This window comes from Oncorhynchus masou, chromosome 3, assembly GCF_036934945.1.
Source record: "Oncorhynchus masou masou isolate Uvic2021 chromosome 3, UVic_Omas_1.1, whole genome shotgun sequence".
Taxonomy (NCBI): domain Eukaryota; kingdom Metazoa; phylum Chordata; class Actinopteri; order Salmoniformes; family Salmonidae; genus Oncorhynchus; species Oncorhynchus masou.
In genome coordinates this window covers 45,853,133-45,872,979 of record NC_088214.1, presented here as the reverse complement: position 1 = coordinate 45,872,979, position 19,847 = coordinate 45,853,133, and the positions used below count along the sequence as shown (strand labels likewise).

The 19,847-nt window shown below is 43.2% G+C and overlaps 1 protein-coding gene across 1 annotated transcript in view; it reads right to left on the bottom strand.

The window, feature by feature from the left end:
- dnaaf11 (dynein axonemal assembly factor 11) overlaps positions 1-19,847 on the bottom strand; it is a 65,709-nt gene that overhangs the window by 32,641 nt on the left and 13,221 nt on the right. The window contains exon 7 of the mRNA XM_064942618.1: positions 4,286-4,363. Coding sequence (XP_064798690.1) covers positions 4,286-4,363 — 78 coding nt within the window. The remainder of the gene's footprint in view (positions 1-4,285; positions 4,364-19,847) is intronic.

Genomic DNA, 19,847 nt, shown 5'->3' with positions numbered 1-19,847 from the left:
CCTCGTCGGAGGTAGTCAAGAGTTACACAAAGCAATTGAGGTACTCAAATAAAAACACAACGCATTTTATGAGATATAAGGTATGGTGTAAGGAAACTGAGGAGGGTAGACCCCGTGACTCTTTTTTTGAACATGATGGATCTACTGATGGGTTATGTTTGATTTTTTTTGGGGTGGCGCTGCTCTCATGTGGCAGAGTCAATTACATTATATTACAGAGCACGCTCAGCGACAGCTGGACAGAATGCTCCTTTGTCCTTAATGCCTATTATGGTCACAAACACCATTGCAGTGTCCCCTTGGGGTGACAGAGGTTGAGACTCGGGTCCAATGTGTGAGGTGGAATACAGAGCGGACGATAACCTGCCTTCATCGATGGCCTTGGTCTGTACGATAGTGGTACGCTGTAGTTAGTCCTGCTTAGTCAACTCTACAAGCAACACTAAACTCTATTATTATTATAGTGGGAGGATTTTAATATGGTTTTACACACCTCTATGGACCGTAAAGGAAATCACACTACAAACTATCACCCTCAGGCACTTAAGGAAATAATGAATTTCATGGAATATTGGAATTCGTGGATATATGCAGGCTTAAATTCCCTTACCTAGTGAGATATACATGGCGGAGGCTTAATCAAGCTCGTCGTCTTGATTACTTTCTTATGTAAATCTCTCTGGCTCCAAAAGTTTAAAAAGTGTTGATTAGGGACAGAATGCGGTCGGATCATCACATACTTCGCATATACTGTACATTACTCTTACAGAACTTCCACGTGGGCGAGGATATTGGAAATTGAATCAAAGCCTAGTGGATGATAATTTGTTTTTAACTAGAGGAGAATAATTTATAACATACTTTTTTTTAGGACACATTTAAATGTGCCTTTAGAGGCCGCACAATTCAGTACTCATCTATAAAACAAAAGCTAATTTAGGTCAAAAGAGTTCATATTAACAAAGGAAATAGAGGCACAGAATAAGTTACAAGAAAAACAAAAATAAATGGAGGAACTTAATCAAGAAAGATTGCCCCAAATTCTTTAACATAGAAATGCTACCAATTTATTTGATTGAAACTTGTTACAAATTAATGGGCAAAAATTATTCACTCATGATTCACCAAACTATATTTTCAAAGAGGAAGTAAAGTACTTCATGAATATGTTTTCATTTCAGTCTCCTCCATCTCCACTAACCAAAGCTAGTTGTATGGATTGTTTTACAATTTTATTTACTATAAAATTAACATCTATACAGAAAGACTCATGTGAAGGCCAAATTACAGAGGAGGAACTTCTTGATGCAATTTAAGCCTTTAAGTCTGGGAAAACTCCAGGGCTGGATGGTCAGTGGATGTATACCAACGGTAGATTATAATGGTTGATTATCGGACACGCAACAAGAAGGTCTGATTTCATTATTACTGAAACAGGATCCAAGTGGTAAATATAAAGATCCAGCCCTTTAAAAAAATTGGAGGCCTCTTACTCTTCAGTGTTGTGATGCAAAAATTATAGCTAAATGCTTGGCGCATAATTAGAGACTTGTCCCGAAGCCACTCCTGCGTTGTCTTGGCTGTGTGCTTAGGGACGTTGTCCTGTTGGAAGGTGAACCTTCACCCCAGTCTGAGGTCCTGAGCGCTCTAGAGGTTTTCATCAAAGAGCTCTCTGTACTTTGCTCCGTTCATCTTTCCATGGAAGGTGAACCTTCACCCCAGTCTGAGGTCCTGAGCGCTCTAGAGGTTTTCATCAAAGAGCTCTCTGTACTTTGCTCCGTTCATCTTTCCATCGATCCTGACTAGCCTGCCTGTCCCTGCCCCTGAAAAATATCCCCACAGCATGCCACCATGCTTGACTGTAGGGATGGTGCCAGGTTTCCTCCAGTTGTGACGCTTTGCATTCACATGACAGTCTGGTCATAAAGGCCTGACTGGTGGAGTGCTGCAGAGACGGTTGTCCTTCTGGAAGGTCGTCCCATCTCCACAGAAGAACTCTGGAGCTCTGTCAGAGTGACCATCGGGTCTTGGTCACGTCCCTGACCAAGGCCCTTCTCACTCGATTGCTCAGTTTGGCCGGGTGGACAGCTCTAGGAAGAGTCTTGGTAGTTACAAACTTCTTCCATTTAAAAATAATGGAGGCCCCTGTGTTCTTGGGGACCTTCAATGCTGCATACATTTTTTGGGACCATTCCCCAGATCTGTGCTTTGACCCAATTCTGCCTCAGAGATCTATGGACAATTCCTTGGACCTGGCTTGGCTTTTGCTCTGACATGCACTGTCAACTGTGTGACCTTATATAGACAGGTGTGTGCCTTTCCAAATCATGTCCAATCAATTGCATTTTACCACAGGTGGACTCCAATCAAGTTGTAGAAAGGATGATCAATGGAAACAGGATACACCGGAGCTCAATTTCGAGTCTTATAGCAAAGGGTCTGAATACTTAGGTAAATAAGGTATCTGTTTTTTATTTTTGATAAATTAGCAAAAATGTCTAAAACACTTTTTTCGCTTTGACATTATGGAGTATTGTGCGTAGATTGATAAAGATATTCTAATATAGATTTTTTTTTTAAGACTAACGTAACAAAATGTGGACAAAGGGAAGGGGTCTGAATACTTTCCGAATGCACTGTACATGCAATGACTTGTTCAACTACAGATCTGTCTATTTATTGAGGATACCAGACAACCCCTTTCATTATTTTGTCTACAACACATTTTGATTGTAAAATAGGGACCTTGTCGCAGTCTGTAAGGGCAGGAAATCAGCAGAAGGCAAGGCAGGTTGACATGCTCAGAGTGTACATTTATTTACAGATCTTGGTGATCCAATGGTGAAAGCACCATATAATCAAAATATACAAGTAGATTTCCCAAATATACACAGGGAATAGCCCAGAAGAACTAGCCTCTGCATCAGCCTTTAACTTGTCCTATTTGAAAAGAGACAGGTAGCGGGACATATTGCACAGTCTTCCCTTGAGAAACCAAATCGGTTTAACAGGATATAAGCACATGCGCCCACTCAGAGGGTAAGAAATGGTTGGCTAAATTAAAATGTATCGTATCAAACATGAAACAGAAATATTTAAGTGTTGTAATAAACGTTGTGGGGATGGAATGTTGAAATGTTAGCAATTATTGTAGGATTAGAAGGAATATAATTTTGACCACATATGCATTTAAACGTGTGAAAGAAAGCAAGAGCAAGCATTTCAACAAGAGAACAAAGTGCTCTCCACTAGCGGGAGTTTGGAGAGTGCACAGTAATAATACATTTTAACAACAAATTCCAAATGCTAACTTCATATACTTTGTAAATGATCAATTGTAAGCAAATTTGACATACCAAAAGACCAGCAGGCTAGTAATTGTTGCTTGATGCCCCATTGCTAGTGAGTTTGCAAAGTAAACAGTTAATATTCTTGATCACTGAACTATTTTTGGAGTTACATATTTATCCATTATGGCAATCCTCTCTCCCTACAATTTGACATTTGTCGTACACAGCAAATCAGCAATCTGTTCGCTAGCTCACCCGACCTGTGTTGTTTGATAGTTAGCTGGCCCAATCAGAGGGCTGAGTGTGTGTGTTTCACTAGCCAATCTGTTGAAATTTGTTTGCAAGGGCAATGTTGTGGCTACTGTCTCTGGCTGCGTGGAGAGTAATCCACGGACTCTGTGCTACAAAATTTGTGACAAAACATGGTCAGATAATTTCAAGTCATCAGTTTCAAAGTCGAGTCCCGAGGCTCAAGTCCGAGTTAAGTCTCAAGTGATTTTATTTTCTATCAAGGCAAGTCTCAAGTCATCAAATATGTAACTCGAGTCCACAACTCTGCTAACTTGATTATAAAGGCAACAATGTCAACACTGACCTGAACAGGAGAACCATTTATTTATGACTGTCACTTGTCAGTGCATGTTGGCTATGTCTGCTGTGTTTGACTTTAGTTGCAGTAGTAGCAGCTAGAGAGGCTTCCTCTCACTCCACTGGCTCCCAGAGCGAGGCACGATGAAGGTCATTTAAGTGGGTGGGATTTAGTGCAAAGACTCACCTTTCCCCAAGGCCAGCCCAGCAGCTACGGCTGAGCCAAACCCCCATGTTTTCGTTCAAACTATATTTTCTCTCTTTTTCAATCAACTGCGGATCCAGGCATTAACGCCAGCCGAAAATAGAGCCCTTTGTGTATTAATGCATCTGTGCGTGTGTATGAGAGAAAAAAACAGTGTGGATGTGTGTGTACTGTATCCCCCTGCCATTCCCCACATACGTACTTGGGTTCATTGACATTCATCACCCGTCCATGGGGTGTGATCAGAGTCCTCGGGGCCTTGGGCGTCTTCACAGCCTTCCTGCAGGGAGAAGCAAAGCATGAACCAGGGTGGGAGGGAGCTCTCTGGGCTGACTGAATACAAATTACACCTTAGTTATGGAGCCGTCGAGATGAAGGTGAGACCCAATATCCGAGAACTAGGAATGGGACATTCATGAAGTGAGTTGTGGAGACAGATGTTTCAAAAAGAATTACTGGCGAACACACTCTATGCAGACACGCACAGTACAGATGGAAGGCAAGCAAACTCTGCAGTGGGCAAACATTTGGCATGGTTGTAAACGGGCTTTCTGCTGGTAGCGATGTCAAATCACAACCAGGTAAAGACGTCTTATTTTCATGGCCGAGACATCATTGAAACATCTTGCAAATTTGTCATATTTTGCTGTGGTGTGCCTGAGTAAAAAAACAAGAAACATCAACCTTTTACCAGGTCATTTCAGAGGTCATCCAGTTCTGCCCGCTGGACCCAGCTGTAACTGATAATATCACTGATGAAATTACCTGCTACCCTATACTGTGGCAGATCTGTTTGTATAACCAATCATCGAATGAACAGAATATACAGTGTCAAAACCCTAGGTGGAAAAGCAACCCACCTGGCTCTATTAGACAGACATCAGCGTGCGCACACACACACACACCCCCATTAGGCTAGCCCAGCAGCGGTTTATTCATGAGAGTTGCTGGTCAAGGAGAGCTAGCTCTGGTCCTTTAGCACCCTGCGGGGAGTTGACCGTTAAGGGGCATTACTGCAGTATATCACCGTGCAGAAGAACTGCAGGATACACACAGCTGACAGCTTCGTCAGCCGGGGATGTCCCCTCAATCCTCTGCCCTCTCGGATCTCAAACTGACAACTCAGGTCTTCATCAGAACACCAGGTTTGTGGATGACCCAGGGTCACAACGTTTTTTTTTTTAGGGAGAAATGTTGGGGCGTGGAGAGAGGGAGAGAGAGAGAGAACAGAAAGGGGGAAGAAGGAGTGTACAGTTGGAAAGATTCAAAGACTGAACTATGAAAGAAACACAAAGAGCACTTTGTCAAGACAGCAGTGGAGGAGCTCTATCTCAAAATGGCCTTTATCGTTACATTCCACCATCATATTTCTCTTTCTTTCTCCCTTTTCTGTCTTCCTGTTTTTCACAGCATGTTGACTTCTCAAAGTTAAAGGATGAGGTCCTGTTCTCCTCGCTATAAAACTTTGGGCCAGAGAATCAGTCAAACAGCTGAGTCAGCAGCACATCAGTGTTGACAGCTCCACTGGCAGGTTATGTGAGCACAATGTGTTCAGACAGCTACTTAGCAAGCGCCTTTGCATTCAGCCATGCACACACCAAACACTATACTGACTAAGCATGCAATTGTTTCTTCGCTAAGTGGAAAAAAATCTAAATCTACATCATTTATATTTGACTCCTTGTCTGGGGTGTTTCCTGAGCAAATGCAGGAAGAAAGTAGGTGTTCTGAATTCCAAATCAGCTACTTCTCCCTAGCCAGTAGCTGCTCCTGTAGATCTGAGACGATTGAATAGCATGCATATCATGTGGCGTTCAACAAGGTTAAATTTTGGGTCCGGTACTATTCAGTTTATGTGTTATCTCTTGGCAGCATTATCAGAAAGCACAGCATTGATTTTCACTGCTACCCAGATGATACACAACTTTACGTTTCTGCGTCACCAGAGGATTTTAGCTCTACGGATAAATTATTACATTGTATTAGTGATTTCAATAATTGGATGGCTCACAACTTCCTCCAGCTAAATCAAGACAAGACCGAAGAACTTATTGTCGGTGCACAGAGAGAGAATCTAGCTGCACATTTTCATTCACGGGCAATAAAGAAAAAAAACCTTGGTGTCATCTTAGATTCTGAACTAAATTTCAAATCACACATTAGGAATGTGACCAAAATAGCTTTTTACCAACAGTGGAACATTGCCACGGTGTGGCCATTTCTCCCTCAAGCTGATACAGAGAGACTCATCCATGCTTTTATTATAAGCAGGCTTGACTACTGTAATGCTCTCCTGTCTGGTCTACCAATGAAAGTCATTGGTCAGCTGCAAAACATACAGAATGCTGCAGCGTGGGTACTGACCAAGACCAAACGGAGGGCTCACATTACATCGGTTTTATATCAGTTTTAGAAGACATTTTAAGATTCTTCTATTGGTTTTTAAATCAATCCATGATTGATGTCGGACATGCTTTTAAGTGATCCACCCAGTAGGTCCCTCAGGTCCTCTGGCCTTTTAACTATCCCAGAACCAAGAGGCAGCCTTTCGTTATGCCCCCAGCCTTTGGGATAGCCTGCCAGAGAACCTGAGGGGGGCTGAAACTGTAGACATATTTAAAAGATCATAAAACTTTTTTTTCTGCTTTGCTCTTTCCTTAGGGTGTTTTGTGTTGTTCAGTTTGTGTAATTTTCTTATGTCTGTTGTGTAGTAAATATTTATGCTTTTATTTTCATAGTTTTTTAAAGACTTTTTTCACCTGAAAATAATATTGTGTTGCATTCCATGTCTGAAATGTGCTGTATAAATATTATTATTGGTCATTGGTGTGCCCGAGCATTAGCAACGAGGTCTTAATCCTGACTTGAAAACTTACGGCCAGTTTGGCCAGCTGGGAAGTCAGGTCCTTTTGCATGGCAACCCATTCCCTACATAGTGCACTACTTTGACCAGAGCCGTATGGACCATATCCTGGTCTAAAGTAGTGGACTGGGGTAGGAATGGGGTGCAATTTGGGATGCACACCCATAATCCCCCTAAAGAGGAAGGAAATGAATCTTTCCTGACAATACACTGACAGGATGACTACATGGATCAAGTCAGTGCACCGTGACATATTTGGAAGTTGATCCATGTGTAGTCATGTTTTCATGGTAAGCGTCAGCATACTATCATGCATTGGAAAATGTACAAAGCCAGGGAACACCAGATAAGAGGTTGGGACAGTAATTGCAGCACAAGGTCTTTACCCCCCCACCACTTGATAGGTGACTTCCTCTTTTCAAGGCACGGTTGTTACCGTTACCTCAGATATCCAAAGCTTAATACCCAAACACAAAGTATAGGAACTTTCTCTCCCCTTTTCCTGTTTAAGGTAAATCAAGCAACTTGACTCTCTTGCATGAGAGAAATCAATTAACAAACAACATTGAATTAAATAAACATCCTGCACTCATTCAATAAACCTGGCATGCTGACGTAGTCCCAGGACTCTAAATAAAAACAAATTAATTGGTAGCAATGTTGATACAAAAAAAAGTAATTGAAATGAAAGTCATTTGTGGTTTCTACAGCGTGTAAAAGTACTACCTATTGATACATTACGTTTAACATTTACATTTACATTTAAGTCATTTAGCAGACGCTCTTATCCAGAGCGACTTACAAATTGGTGAATTCACCTTCTGACATCCAGTGGAACAGACATTTTACACTGTCTCTTTAAGTTTGAAGTTTCACAGTGATTACATGCAATATATAATGTATTCATTGCTATGATCATTGACCTTCTGAAGATGCTATCCCTTTTCTTTTTGGATATACTGTAAAGTAACCAAAACTAGCTAACGAGGTAACATGACTGAACAAGGTGCAAACAAAATGTCAGAGAGTGATTTTGGAAAGGCCCATGGCACCAATACACAGTATAAAAAATATAAATAAATAATATATAGGTGCAGTAAAAAAGTCTTTGCCCCCATTCTGATTTTCTCTATTTTTACATATTTTTGATAGTGAATGTTATCAGATCTTGTAAGAACATAATACCAACGGTCAAGCATGGTGGTGGTAGTGTGATGGTTTGGGAAGCTTTGCTGCCTCAGGACCTGGACGACTTGCCTTAATAGAAAGAACCATGAATTCTGCTCTGCATCAGATAATTCTACAGGAGAATGCCAGGCCATGTCTGTAAGCTGAAGCACAGCAAGACAAATGATCCAAAACACACAATCAAGTGTATATGAAAATAGCCAAAAAGCAACAAATTTGAAGTTTTGGAATGGCCTAGTCAAAGTCCAGACCTAATCCCAATTGAGATGTTGTGGAGAGACTTGAAATGCGGAGTTCATGCTTGAAACCCACAAATGTCGCTGAGTTACAGCAGTTCTGCATGGAAGACTGGGCCAAAATTCCTCCACAGCTACACTGATCAACAACTTCAGGAAGTCTTTTGACATTTTATTAAACCAGGTAAGTCAATTAAGAACAAATTATTATTTACAATGACGTCCTACCGGGAAACAATGGGTTCACTTCCTTGTTCAGATGCAGAACAATATATTTCTTTAGATCTAGTGCTCAATATGTAGCCTTGATTGTTAAGAGTATATTTTGTCCTCTTACTCGTGTTGCGTTTGTGGGGTTGCGACTATCTTAGATCAAGCTGTTTTTGTCTGAAATGTAAATTCTTAACTCACATGTTTTATACCCTCGGGTCACAAAGGGGCGTTTCCGTCCTCATGGTAAGTTCTCTGGGGCGTATCTAGTTACGAGGCAAGTTATCACAATGTACTATGATCTTTAGACAACTAAAATCATAGTTCATTGTTACAAAAACATTATTTTTGATCTGGATATTTTCTACACAACACACAGCATGAAAACTGTTCAAGTTACAATGTTTTTGTTATAACATCGTCATTTAACTTTTAATAACATAACAAAAACGACAGTCATTTTCATATTCCATCTATCATTGTAAGCACCATTTTAGCTGATCAAATATAATGTCCCAAAGTCCATTTATTGCATGTTACCGTTCTGAGGTAGATTCTCCATAGGCCCACCATACATTCCAATCCTCCACACTGAGAGGACAAAGGATCCCCCCAATCAATCCCTCTCCCCCTCTGTGGGAGTGAGAGATGTCTATGTAGGCCTGTGATCCATGGTAAGCTGACCATAGCAGGCCAGTCATGACAGGGGCATTGGGTGTTGCATAACTTTATGAAATAAATGAATTTAGTATGTCATTGTTGTGTTATTTGTTCACTCAAGTTCCCCTTATCTAATATTAGGTATAGGTTGAAGATCTGATAACATTCAGTATAAACATTTTGAAAGGGGCAAATACGTTTTCATGGTATATACTGTAAATATATTATTTTGTGTTATTGTTAATACATTTCTGGGGCCGCACAGCATAATATTTAGGAGCATATGTGACCAGAATGGTCACACTGTAGAGCCCTGCTTAGTCCTACATCTGGATCTTTTAAAATCTACAAATTAACATATGATGCAAGAAAATGGCATGATTACAATCATCATCAAATACCAAGTCTCATCAGCAACAGCGTATCACACCTGCAACTCAACAAGTCCTGACAAAGTAAACATGTATGCTATCTATGATCTTCCTTAGCCTTTCAGATAGTGATTTTTGAGTGCAATCTTTTAAATACTTTCACTGTAATTAAACGAGTACATGTAAAACTTAAATGAATAGCTGGGGCATTTATTTACTTTAAATCTCTGAACACAACGGCTGCTTATTAGAGACAGACTTCTGTTTGAGCCAGGCGTCTATTTCCTTAACGCACACAGCCTTTGCTCAATAAAATGTTGAAAAGACTACCACACTGTTTATAATAAAATATTGGAAAAAAAAACTACCAGACTGTTTATACCAGTATAAACATTATAATATCAAATCCATCACAGATCAGATTAGGCTGCCTATCATACACCCTTCATCAGCACCTTGGAGAGCGGTACAAGTAGCTTGAATTTGATATTGTGTTTTCCTTTTGGTGACGCCATGGCTGGCAACGATGACAGATAAAACAAAATACATTAAAACACGTGTCCATGGTAACCTCGTAAACAATGCATTTACACTCACCATTTATGTGAAACATGCGTTTATTTCCTGAAATGTGTGCCAATGCCCGGCTATCTAAAAAAGGGCTGTCACACCCTGACCTTAGTATTCTTTGTTTTCTTTATTGTTTTTGGTCAGGGTGTGACATGGGTGATGTATATGTTTTTGTACTGTCTAGGAGTTTTGTAGGTTTATGGGGTTGTTTAATATCTAGGTGTTTATGTATGTCTATGGTTGCCTAGATTGGTTCTCAATTAGAGGCAGCTGTTTATCGTTGTCTCTGATTGGGAACCATATTTAGGCGGCCATCTTCTTTGGGTATTTTGTGGGTTATTATCTATATCTAGTTGCCCATGTCTGCACTTATGTATGATAGCGTCACGTTTGTTTTGTTATTTTGTATAGTTTGTTTAGCGTCTATCTTTATTAATAGTAATACGTATTCACATCACGCTGCGCCTTGGTCTCTTCCATTCGACGAACATGACACAGGCGGCTACTTGAGACTGTGTATAATTTAAGTTTTAAGGTAACTCAACAAATTTCTTGACTCTGCCCTATTAAATACAGCTCTAAGCTCACTGTATGCCTGACTCTGTTGTGTGTTTTGGGCCTATGGTTGTGGCAGCAGCCTGTGGCAAGGTTAGAGGCTGCAAATGGCACCCTATTCCCTATATGGTGAACTACTTTTGAACAGAGCCCTATAGGCCCTGGTCAAAAGTAGTGCACTATAAAGGAAATAAGGTGCCATTTGGGACACAGTCAAAGCAATTAAAATATGCTGTAATAACATTAGAGAGAGAGCAGCAGGGAGAAATACAGACCTACAACACACACCCAATTAAAACCACAGCAAATGGGTCACCTGTAGGGTGAGTGGGCCACCATTAATTAACAACATGGCGGGCAAATGAATTAAGCTTGATTTAACCCGTACACGAGAAATAGGAAGGGATGAGGGCTTATCATGATGCTACCTCTGTGTGAAGAGTCTGAATAACACACGCAGTAGGTCAGGGTCATCAAGCCACTTTTTTTCTTACGCGAATGGTCAGGGGGAAGAAAAACACACACTTCACAACCAAAGTATGTGGACACCTGCTCATCGAACATCTCATTCCATAATCATAGGCATTAATGGAGTTGGTTCCCCACCTTTTGCAGCTATAACAGCCTCCACTCTTCTGGGAAGGCTTTCCACTAGATGTTGGAACATTGCTGTGGGGACTTGCTTCCATTCAGCCACAAAAGCAGTGGTGAGGTCGGGCACGGATGTTGGGCGATTAGGCCTCGCTCGCAGTCGGCGGTCCAATTCGTCCCAAAGGGCTCTGTGCAGGCAGATCAAGTTATTCTGTACCGATCTCAACAATCCATTTCTTGATGGACCTCACTTTGTGCGTGGGGGCATTGTCAGGGTGAAACAGGACAGGGCCTAACCCCAAACTGTTGCTACAATGTTGGAAGCACAGAATAGTTTGGAATGACACTGTATGCTGCAGCATTAAGATTTCCCTTCACTGGATCTAAGGGGCCTAGCCCAAACCATGAAAAACAGTCCCAGACCATTATTCCTCTCCCACCAAAATGTACAGTTGGCACTATGCATTCACGCAGGTAGTGTTCACCTGGCATCCGCCTAACCCAGATTTGTCCGTCAGACTGCCAGACGGTGAAGCATGATTTGTCAATCCAGAGAACGAGTTTCCATCGTTTCAGAGTCCAATGGCGGTGAGCTTTACACCAATCCAGCCGACGCTTGGCATTGTGCATGGTGATCTTAGGCTTGTGTGAGGCTGTCGGTCATGGAAACTCATTTCATTAAGTTCTCAACGATCAGTTTCTTGTACTAACATTGCTTCCCAGAGGCAGTTCGGAACTCGGTAGTGAGTGTTGCAACCGAGGACAGATGATTTTTACTCGCTATACGCTTCAGCACTCGGCGGTCCTGTTCTGTGAGCTTGTGTGGCCTACCACTTTATGGCTGACGTTTCCACTTCACAATAATATCACTTATAGTTGACTAGGTCAGCTCGAGCAGGGCAGAAATTTGACTAGCTGAATTGTTGGAAAGGTGGCACATTGAAAGCTGAGCTCTTCAGTAAGGCCATTCTACTGCCAATGTTTGTCTATGGAGATTGCATGGATGTGTGATCGATTTTATACACCTATCAGAAACAGGTGTGGCTGAAATAGCCGAATCCACTAATTTGAAGGGTCCACATACACACACACACATACACTGCTCAAAAAAATAAAGGGAACACAAACAAAACAATGTAACTCCAAGTCAATCACACTTCTGTGAAATCAAACTGTCCACTTCGGAAGCAACACTGATTGACAATACATTTCACATGCTGTTCTGCAAATGGAATAGACAACAGGTGGAAATTATAGGCAATTAGCAAGACACCCCCGATAAAGGAGTGGTTCTGCAGGTGGGGACCACGGACCACTTCTCAGTTCCTATGCTTCCTGGATGATGTTTTGGTCACTTTTGAATGCTGGCGGTGCTTTCACTCTAGTGGTAGCATGAGACGGAGTCTACAACCCACACAAGTGGCTCACGTAGTGCAGCTCATCCAGGATGGCACATCAATGCGAGCCGTGGCAAGAAGGTTTGCTGTGTCTGTCAGCGTAGTGTCCAGAGCATGGAGGCGCTACCAGGAGACAGGCCAGTACATCAGGAGACGTGGAGGAGGCCGTAGGAGGGCAACAACCCAGCAGCAGGACCGCTACCTCCGCCTTTGTGCAAGGAGGAGCAGGAGGAGCACTGCCAGAGCCCTGCTAAATTACCTCCAGCAGGCCACAAATGTGCATGTGTCTGCTCAAACGGTCAGAAACTCCATCAGGGTGGTATGAGGGCCCGACGTCCACAGGTGGGGGTTGTGCTTACAGCCCAACACCGTGCAGGACGTTTTCATTTGCCAGAGAACACCATTGGCAAATTCGCCACTGGCGCCCTGTGCTCTTCACAGATGAAAGCAGGTTCACACTGAGCACATGTGACAGACGTGACAGTCTGGAGACGCCGTGGAGAACGTTCTGCTGCCTGCAACATCCTCCAGCATGACCGGTTTGGCGGTGGGTCAGTCATGGTGTGGGGTGGCATTTCTTTGGGGGGCCGCACAGCCCTCCATGTGCTCGCCAGAGGTTGCTTGACTGCCATTAGGTACCGAGATGAGATCCTCAGACCCCTTGTGAGACCATATGCTGGTGCGGTTGGCCCTGGGTTCCTCCTAATGCAAGATAATGCTAGACCTCATGTGGCTGGAGTGTGTCAGCAGTTCCTGCAAGAGGAAGGCATTGATGCTATGGACTGGCCCGCCCGTTCCCCAGACCTGAATCCAATTGAGCACATCTGGGACATCATGTCTCGCTCCATCCACCAACGCCACGTTGCACCACAGACTGTCCAGGAGTTGGCGGATGCTTTAGTCCAGGTCTGGGAGGAGATCCCTCAGGAGACCATCCGCCACCTCATCAGGAGAATGCCCAGGCGTTGTAGGGAGGTCATAGAGGCACGTGGAGGCCACACACACTACTGAGCCTCATTTGGACTTGTTTTAAGGACATTACATCAAAGTTGGATAAGTCTGTAGTGTGGTTTTCCACTTTCATTTTGAGTGTGACTCCAAATCCAGACCTCCATGGGTTGATAAATTTGATTTCCATTGATAATTTTTGCGTGATTTTGTTGTCAGCACATTCAACTATGTAAAGAATATTTCATTCATTCAGATCTAGGATGTGTTATTTTAATGTTCCCTTTATTTTTTTGAGCAGTGTATATATAAATATACAGTTGAAGTTGGAAGTTTACATACACCTTAGCCAAATACATTGAAACTCATTTTTTCCACAATTCCTGACGTTTAATCCTAGTAAAAATTCCCTGTTCCCTGAATGTGAAATGTCAGAATAAATTGTAGAGAGAATTATTTCTTTCAGCTTTTATTTCTTTCATCACATTCCCAGTGGGTCAGAAGTTTACATACACTCAATTAGTATTTGGTAGCATTGCCTTTAAATTGTTTAACTTGGGTCAAACGTTTTGGGTAGCCTTCCACAAGCTTCCCACAATAAGTTGGGTGAATTTTGGCCCATTCCTCCTGACAGAGCTTGTGTAACTGAGTCAGGTTTGTAGGCCTCCTTGCTCGCACACACTTTTTCAGTTCTGCCCACAAATTGTCTATAGGTTTAAGGTCAGGGCTTTGTGATGGCCTCTCCAATACCTTGACTTTGTTGTCCTTAAGCCATTTTGCCACAACTTTGGAAGTATGCTTGGGGTCTTTGTCCATTTGGAAGACCCATTTGTGACCAAGCTTTAACTTCCTGACTGATGTCTTCAGATCTTGCTTCAATATATACACACTTTTCATACCTCATGATGCCATCTGTTTTGTGAAGTGCACCAGTGCACCACCTGCAGCAAAGCACCCCCACGACATGATGCTGCCACCCGCATGCTTCATGGTTGGGATGGTGTTCTTTGGCTTACAAGCCTCCCCCTTTTCCCTCCAAACATAACGATGGTCATTATGGCCAAACAGTTCTATTTTTGTTTCATCAGACCAGAAGACATTTCTCCAAAAAGTACTATCTTTGTCCCCATGTGCAGTTGCAAACCATAGTCTGGCTTTTTTGTGGCGGTTTCCGAGCAGTGGATTCTTTCTTGCTGAGCAGCCTTTCAGGTTATGTCGATATAGGACTCATTTATACTGTGGATATAGATACTTTTGTACCTGTTTCCTCCAGCATCTTCACAAGGTCCTTTGCTGTTGTTCTGGGATTGATTTGCACTTTTCAGACCAAAGTACGTTCATCTCCAGGAAACAGAACGCATCTCCTTCCTGAGCTGTATTACGGCTTCGTGATCCCATGGTGTTTATACTTGCGTACTATTGTTTGTTCAGATGAACGTGGTACCTTCAGGCATTTGGAAATTGCTCCCAAGGATGAACCTGAGGTCTTGGCTGATTTCTTTTGATTTTCTCATGATGTCAGGCAAAGAGGCACTGATTTTGAAGGTAGACCTTGAAATACATCCACAGGTACACCTCCAATTGACTCAAATTATGTAAATTAGCCGCTTCAGGAGCTGAAGTTTCTAAAGCCATGACATCATTTTCTGGAATTTTCCAAGCTGTTTAAAGGCACAGTCAACTTAGTGTATGTAAACTTCTGACCCAATGGAATTGTGATAGAGTGAATTATAAGTGGAATAATCTGTCTGTAAACAATTGTTGGAAAAATTATTTGTGTCACGCACATAGTAGATGTCCTAACCAAAATGCCAAAACTATAGTTTGTTAACAAGAAATTTGTGGAGTGGTTGAAAAGCGAGTTTTAATGACTCCAACCTAAGTGTATGTAAACTTCCGACTTCAACTGTACATTGATCATCATCAGCAAAGTTTTACCTGTGGTCGTGGAACTGGGTGGAAGTGCGACTAAAATGTAGTTTATATAAAACATCCGCATTTGAAATGTATTTTTTCTCATTATTTTATTAACGTAAGCATAAAGATGTTGAAGAAATACTGTAACACTTTAGAGTACTTAAGCATCGAATACAATGCAAGTTGAGGGATTTTCACAACAGTAGCCGGGCTATAAAAAGTCTATTGTCCTGCTAATAGGAAACACTTGCATGATGGGCTACACCTGCTGCAGTTGTGAAGACACAGCATCTTGTTTGCATCTAGTTTACATTCTTTATTGTAACCAATGTCACACATAATTTGTATCTACCTTTCCAATTACTTTCAAGAGTTTGGGATTTACAAATGTGCGCTTTTCATGATTAGTTATTTGAGTTTGAACGTACAGACTTCTTTTCTTTAAATGATTGATGGATGTAGGATGCTACATTTTTAACCAGTTGCAATTGTAAGTAGGCCTAATAAAAACATCATACTTGTATTAGGCTGTCAAGCCTTCTTGTCACGCCCTGACCTTATTTATCTTTGTTTTCTTTATTATTTTGGTTAGGTCAGGGTGTGACGAGGGTGGTATGTGTAGTTTTTGTATTGTCTAGGGGTTTTGTATGTCTAGGGGTTGTTGTATATCTAGGTGTTTATATGTCTATGGTTGCCTGGATTGGTTCCCAGTCAGAGGCAGCTGGTTTTCGTTGTCTCTGATTGGGGACCATATTTAGGTAGCCATATTCCTTGGGTATTTTGTGGGTTGTTGTCTATGTGTAGTTGCCTGTCGGCACTCGTGTATATTAGCTTCACAGTCGTTTTGTTACTTTGTTAAGTGTTCTTCGTTTATTAAAAGAAGAATGTATTCTTATCACGCTGAGCTTTGGTCTCCTCGTTACATAAAACGTGACAGAATAACCCACCAAACAAGGACCTAGCAAAAGGAGGAACAACGCTTAATGGGGAGATGGACCTGGGAGGAGATATTAGATGGAGCAGGACCCTGGACACAGCCGGGGGAGTATCGGCGTCCTAAGGAGGAGTTAGAGGCAGCAACAGCGGAACGGCGATACTACGGGGAGAAATACCGGAGAATAGAGGAACGGCGACGATGTGAAGGTACACGGCTAGCACGGAAGCCCGAGAGGCAGCCCCAAGATTTTTTGGGACGGGGGCACACGAGGAGATTGGCTGAGTCAGGTAGGAGACCTGAGCCAACTACTCGTGCTTACTGTGGGGAGCGTGTTATTGGTCAGGCACCGTGTTATGCAGTAGAGCACCGTGTCTCCAGTGCGCTATTCTAGTCCGGTGCACTCTATTCCAGCTCCTCACATTTGCCGGGCTAGAATGGGCATCCCGCCAGGACGTATTGAGCCAGCTCTATGTTCTGGATCTCCAATGCGTCTCCACGGTCCAGTGTATCCTGTGCCTCCTCCCCGCACTAGCCTTGAGGTGCGTGTCACCAGCCCAGTACCACCAGTTCCGGTACCACGCACCAGGCCTCCAGTGCGCCTCCAGGGTTCAGTCAGCTCTATGTTCTGGATCTCCAATGCGCCTCCAGGGTCCAGTACACCCTGTTCCTGCTCCTCGCACTCGCCCTGAAGTGCGTGTCCCTAGCCAGGTACCACCAGTGTCGGCACCATGCACCAGGCCTATAGAGCGCCTCGGGAGTCCAGTAAGCCCTGTTCCTCCTCCCCGCACTCGCCCTGAGGTGTGTGTCCCCAACCCGGTACCACCAGTACCGGCACCACGCACCAGGCCTCCAGTGCGCCTCGGCAGTCCAGAGCGTCACTCGTGTATATTAGCTTCACGTTCGTTTTGTTACTTTGTTTGTTAAGTGTTCTTCGTTTATTAAAAGAAGAATGTATTCTTATCATGCTGCGCTTTGGTCTCCTCGTTACAACGAACATGACACTTATAGCCTACCTCAGCCAGTTAAGTTATTTTATATAGGTCTAGGCTCCGAAGAAATACATTTACATTTAAGTCATTTAGCAGACGCTCTTATCCAGAGCGACTTACAAATTGGTGAATTCACCTTCTGACATCCAGTGGAACAGCCACTTTACAATAGTGCATCTAAATCATTTAAGGGGGGGGGTGAGAAGGATTACTTAACCTATCCTAGGTATTCCTTGAAGAGGTGGGGTTTCAGGTGTCTCCGGAAGGTGGTGATTGACTCCGCTGTCCTGGCGTCGTGAGGGAGTTTGTTCCACCATTGGGGGGCCAGAGCAGCGAACAGTTTTGACTGGGCTGAGCGGGAACTGTACTTCCTCAGTGGTAGGGAGGCGAGCAGGCCAGAGGTGGATGAACGCAGTGCCCTTGCTTGGGTGTAGGGCCTGATCAGAGCCTGGAGGTACTGCGGTGCCGTTCCCCTCACAGCTCCGTAGGCAAGCACCATGGTCTTGTAGCGGATGCGAGCTTCAACTGGAAGCCAGTGGAGAGAGTGGAGGAGCGGGGTGACGTGAGAGAACTTGGGAAGGTTGAACACCAGACGGGCTGCGGCGTTCTGGATGAGTTGTAGGGGTTTAATGGCACAGGCAGGGAGCCCAGCCAACAGCGAGTTGCAGTAATCCAGACGGGAGATGACAAGTGCCTGGATTAGGACCTGCGCCGCTTCCTGTGTGAGGCAGGGTCGTACTCTGCGGATGTTGTAGAGCATGAACCTACAGGAACGGGCCACCGCCATGATGTTGGTTGAGAACGACAGGGTGTTGTCCAGGATCACGCCAAGGTTCTTAGCGCTCTGGGAGGAGGACACAATGGAGTTGTCAACCGTGATGGCGAGATCATGGAACGGGCAGTCCTTCCCCGGGAGGAAGAGCAGCTCCGTCTTGCCGAGGTTCAGCTTGAGGTGGTGATCCGTCATCCACACTGAAATGTCTGCCAGACATTTGTCTGCCAAATAGACTCCAAGTAAGCCCTCTTGTTGTTTGTAAAGTCAAATTAAAATGAAGATTATTGTTGAAATGAATTGCTCGACTGGTGTAGGTTCTCTCCATCTGTTGGTGTGCAACACTTGCATAACAAGTTAGCTATATTTTCAGCACCAGCCACTGTTCACCTCCTATTGTTGCGCTGCGATTGCCGCCAGTTGATTTTTAAATTGAACCTTTATTTAACTAAGCAAGTCAGGTAAGAACTAATTAGTTTTTACAATGACGGCCTACCCTGGCCAAACCCGGAAGAAGCTGGGCCAATTGTGTGCCGCCCTATGGCACTCTCAATCGGATCTGATAGAGCCTGAATTCGAACCAGGGACTGTAGTAATGCCTCTTGCAAAGAGATGCAGTGCCTTAGACTGCTGCACCACTCGGGAGCCATGACACACACACATATATATTGTTTTTTTCAGAACATTAACCGTATGTAGGTAGATGTGGAAAGATAGATACAAATGATTTGCTGCAAGCTGGGGGGGGGGGGTGTGTTTCACATTAACTCGGCTTTTAGACAATTCTTTAGTAAAGGTTGACTAGTCTATTGTTCAGCTAATAGCCCATCCTGCTTCTCTGGTGAAAAACTAATGATAATACTTTGTCCCCTTTCCACATGTTAAAGATTCCAATTGATAAAGTGTTTTCAGCCACAATCGGACCCAACCCCAATTAATACATTCAGGCACAGTCAATAGCGTACTGGACTTTGGGCTAGAATGTTGAGGGTTCGAAACCTGCTCCCTGCTTGTTTCATTACATTATTATGCCGGTCTCAGAGCAAATAGCCTGAATTGCTACTCCCATCTCGTTCCTCGCTCTCTTCCATGCGTCATTTTCCGCCTGAGTGGCTCGCTTGTGGGCGTGCTGGCAGGATGTACTTTTTTTTTATATCCTGTATATATGAATGACAAATCAGCCTTTACTTAAAATGTGTAATCATTGATGCCCCAGGAGCACGAGTGGTAAACACTGTTGAAGTGTATAATTGTAATACATGTATGCAGACACAGCATCATTCAAGGAATGGATTTTTTTATACACCTGGTATTGGTATTGGATATGACTGGATATGTTATAATTACTTACATTTGCTTCCACCGTAATGTTTTGTCAGCCATCTTTGCTGAAGAAAGTCACCAGTGATGGGAGGCCCGCATCACATCAGTCATTGGAACCACTCTATATGATTGGTCGTATAAATACCTTGGGACCCAAATGTATAATGAGTGCTCTAACTCCCCCTTGTGGTGGTCTGGAGCAATGAAGCCATGACTTATGGTGACTATATCAAAAGT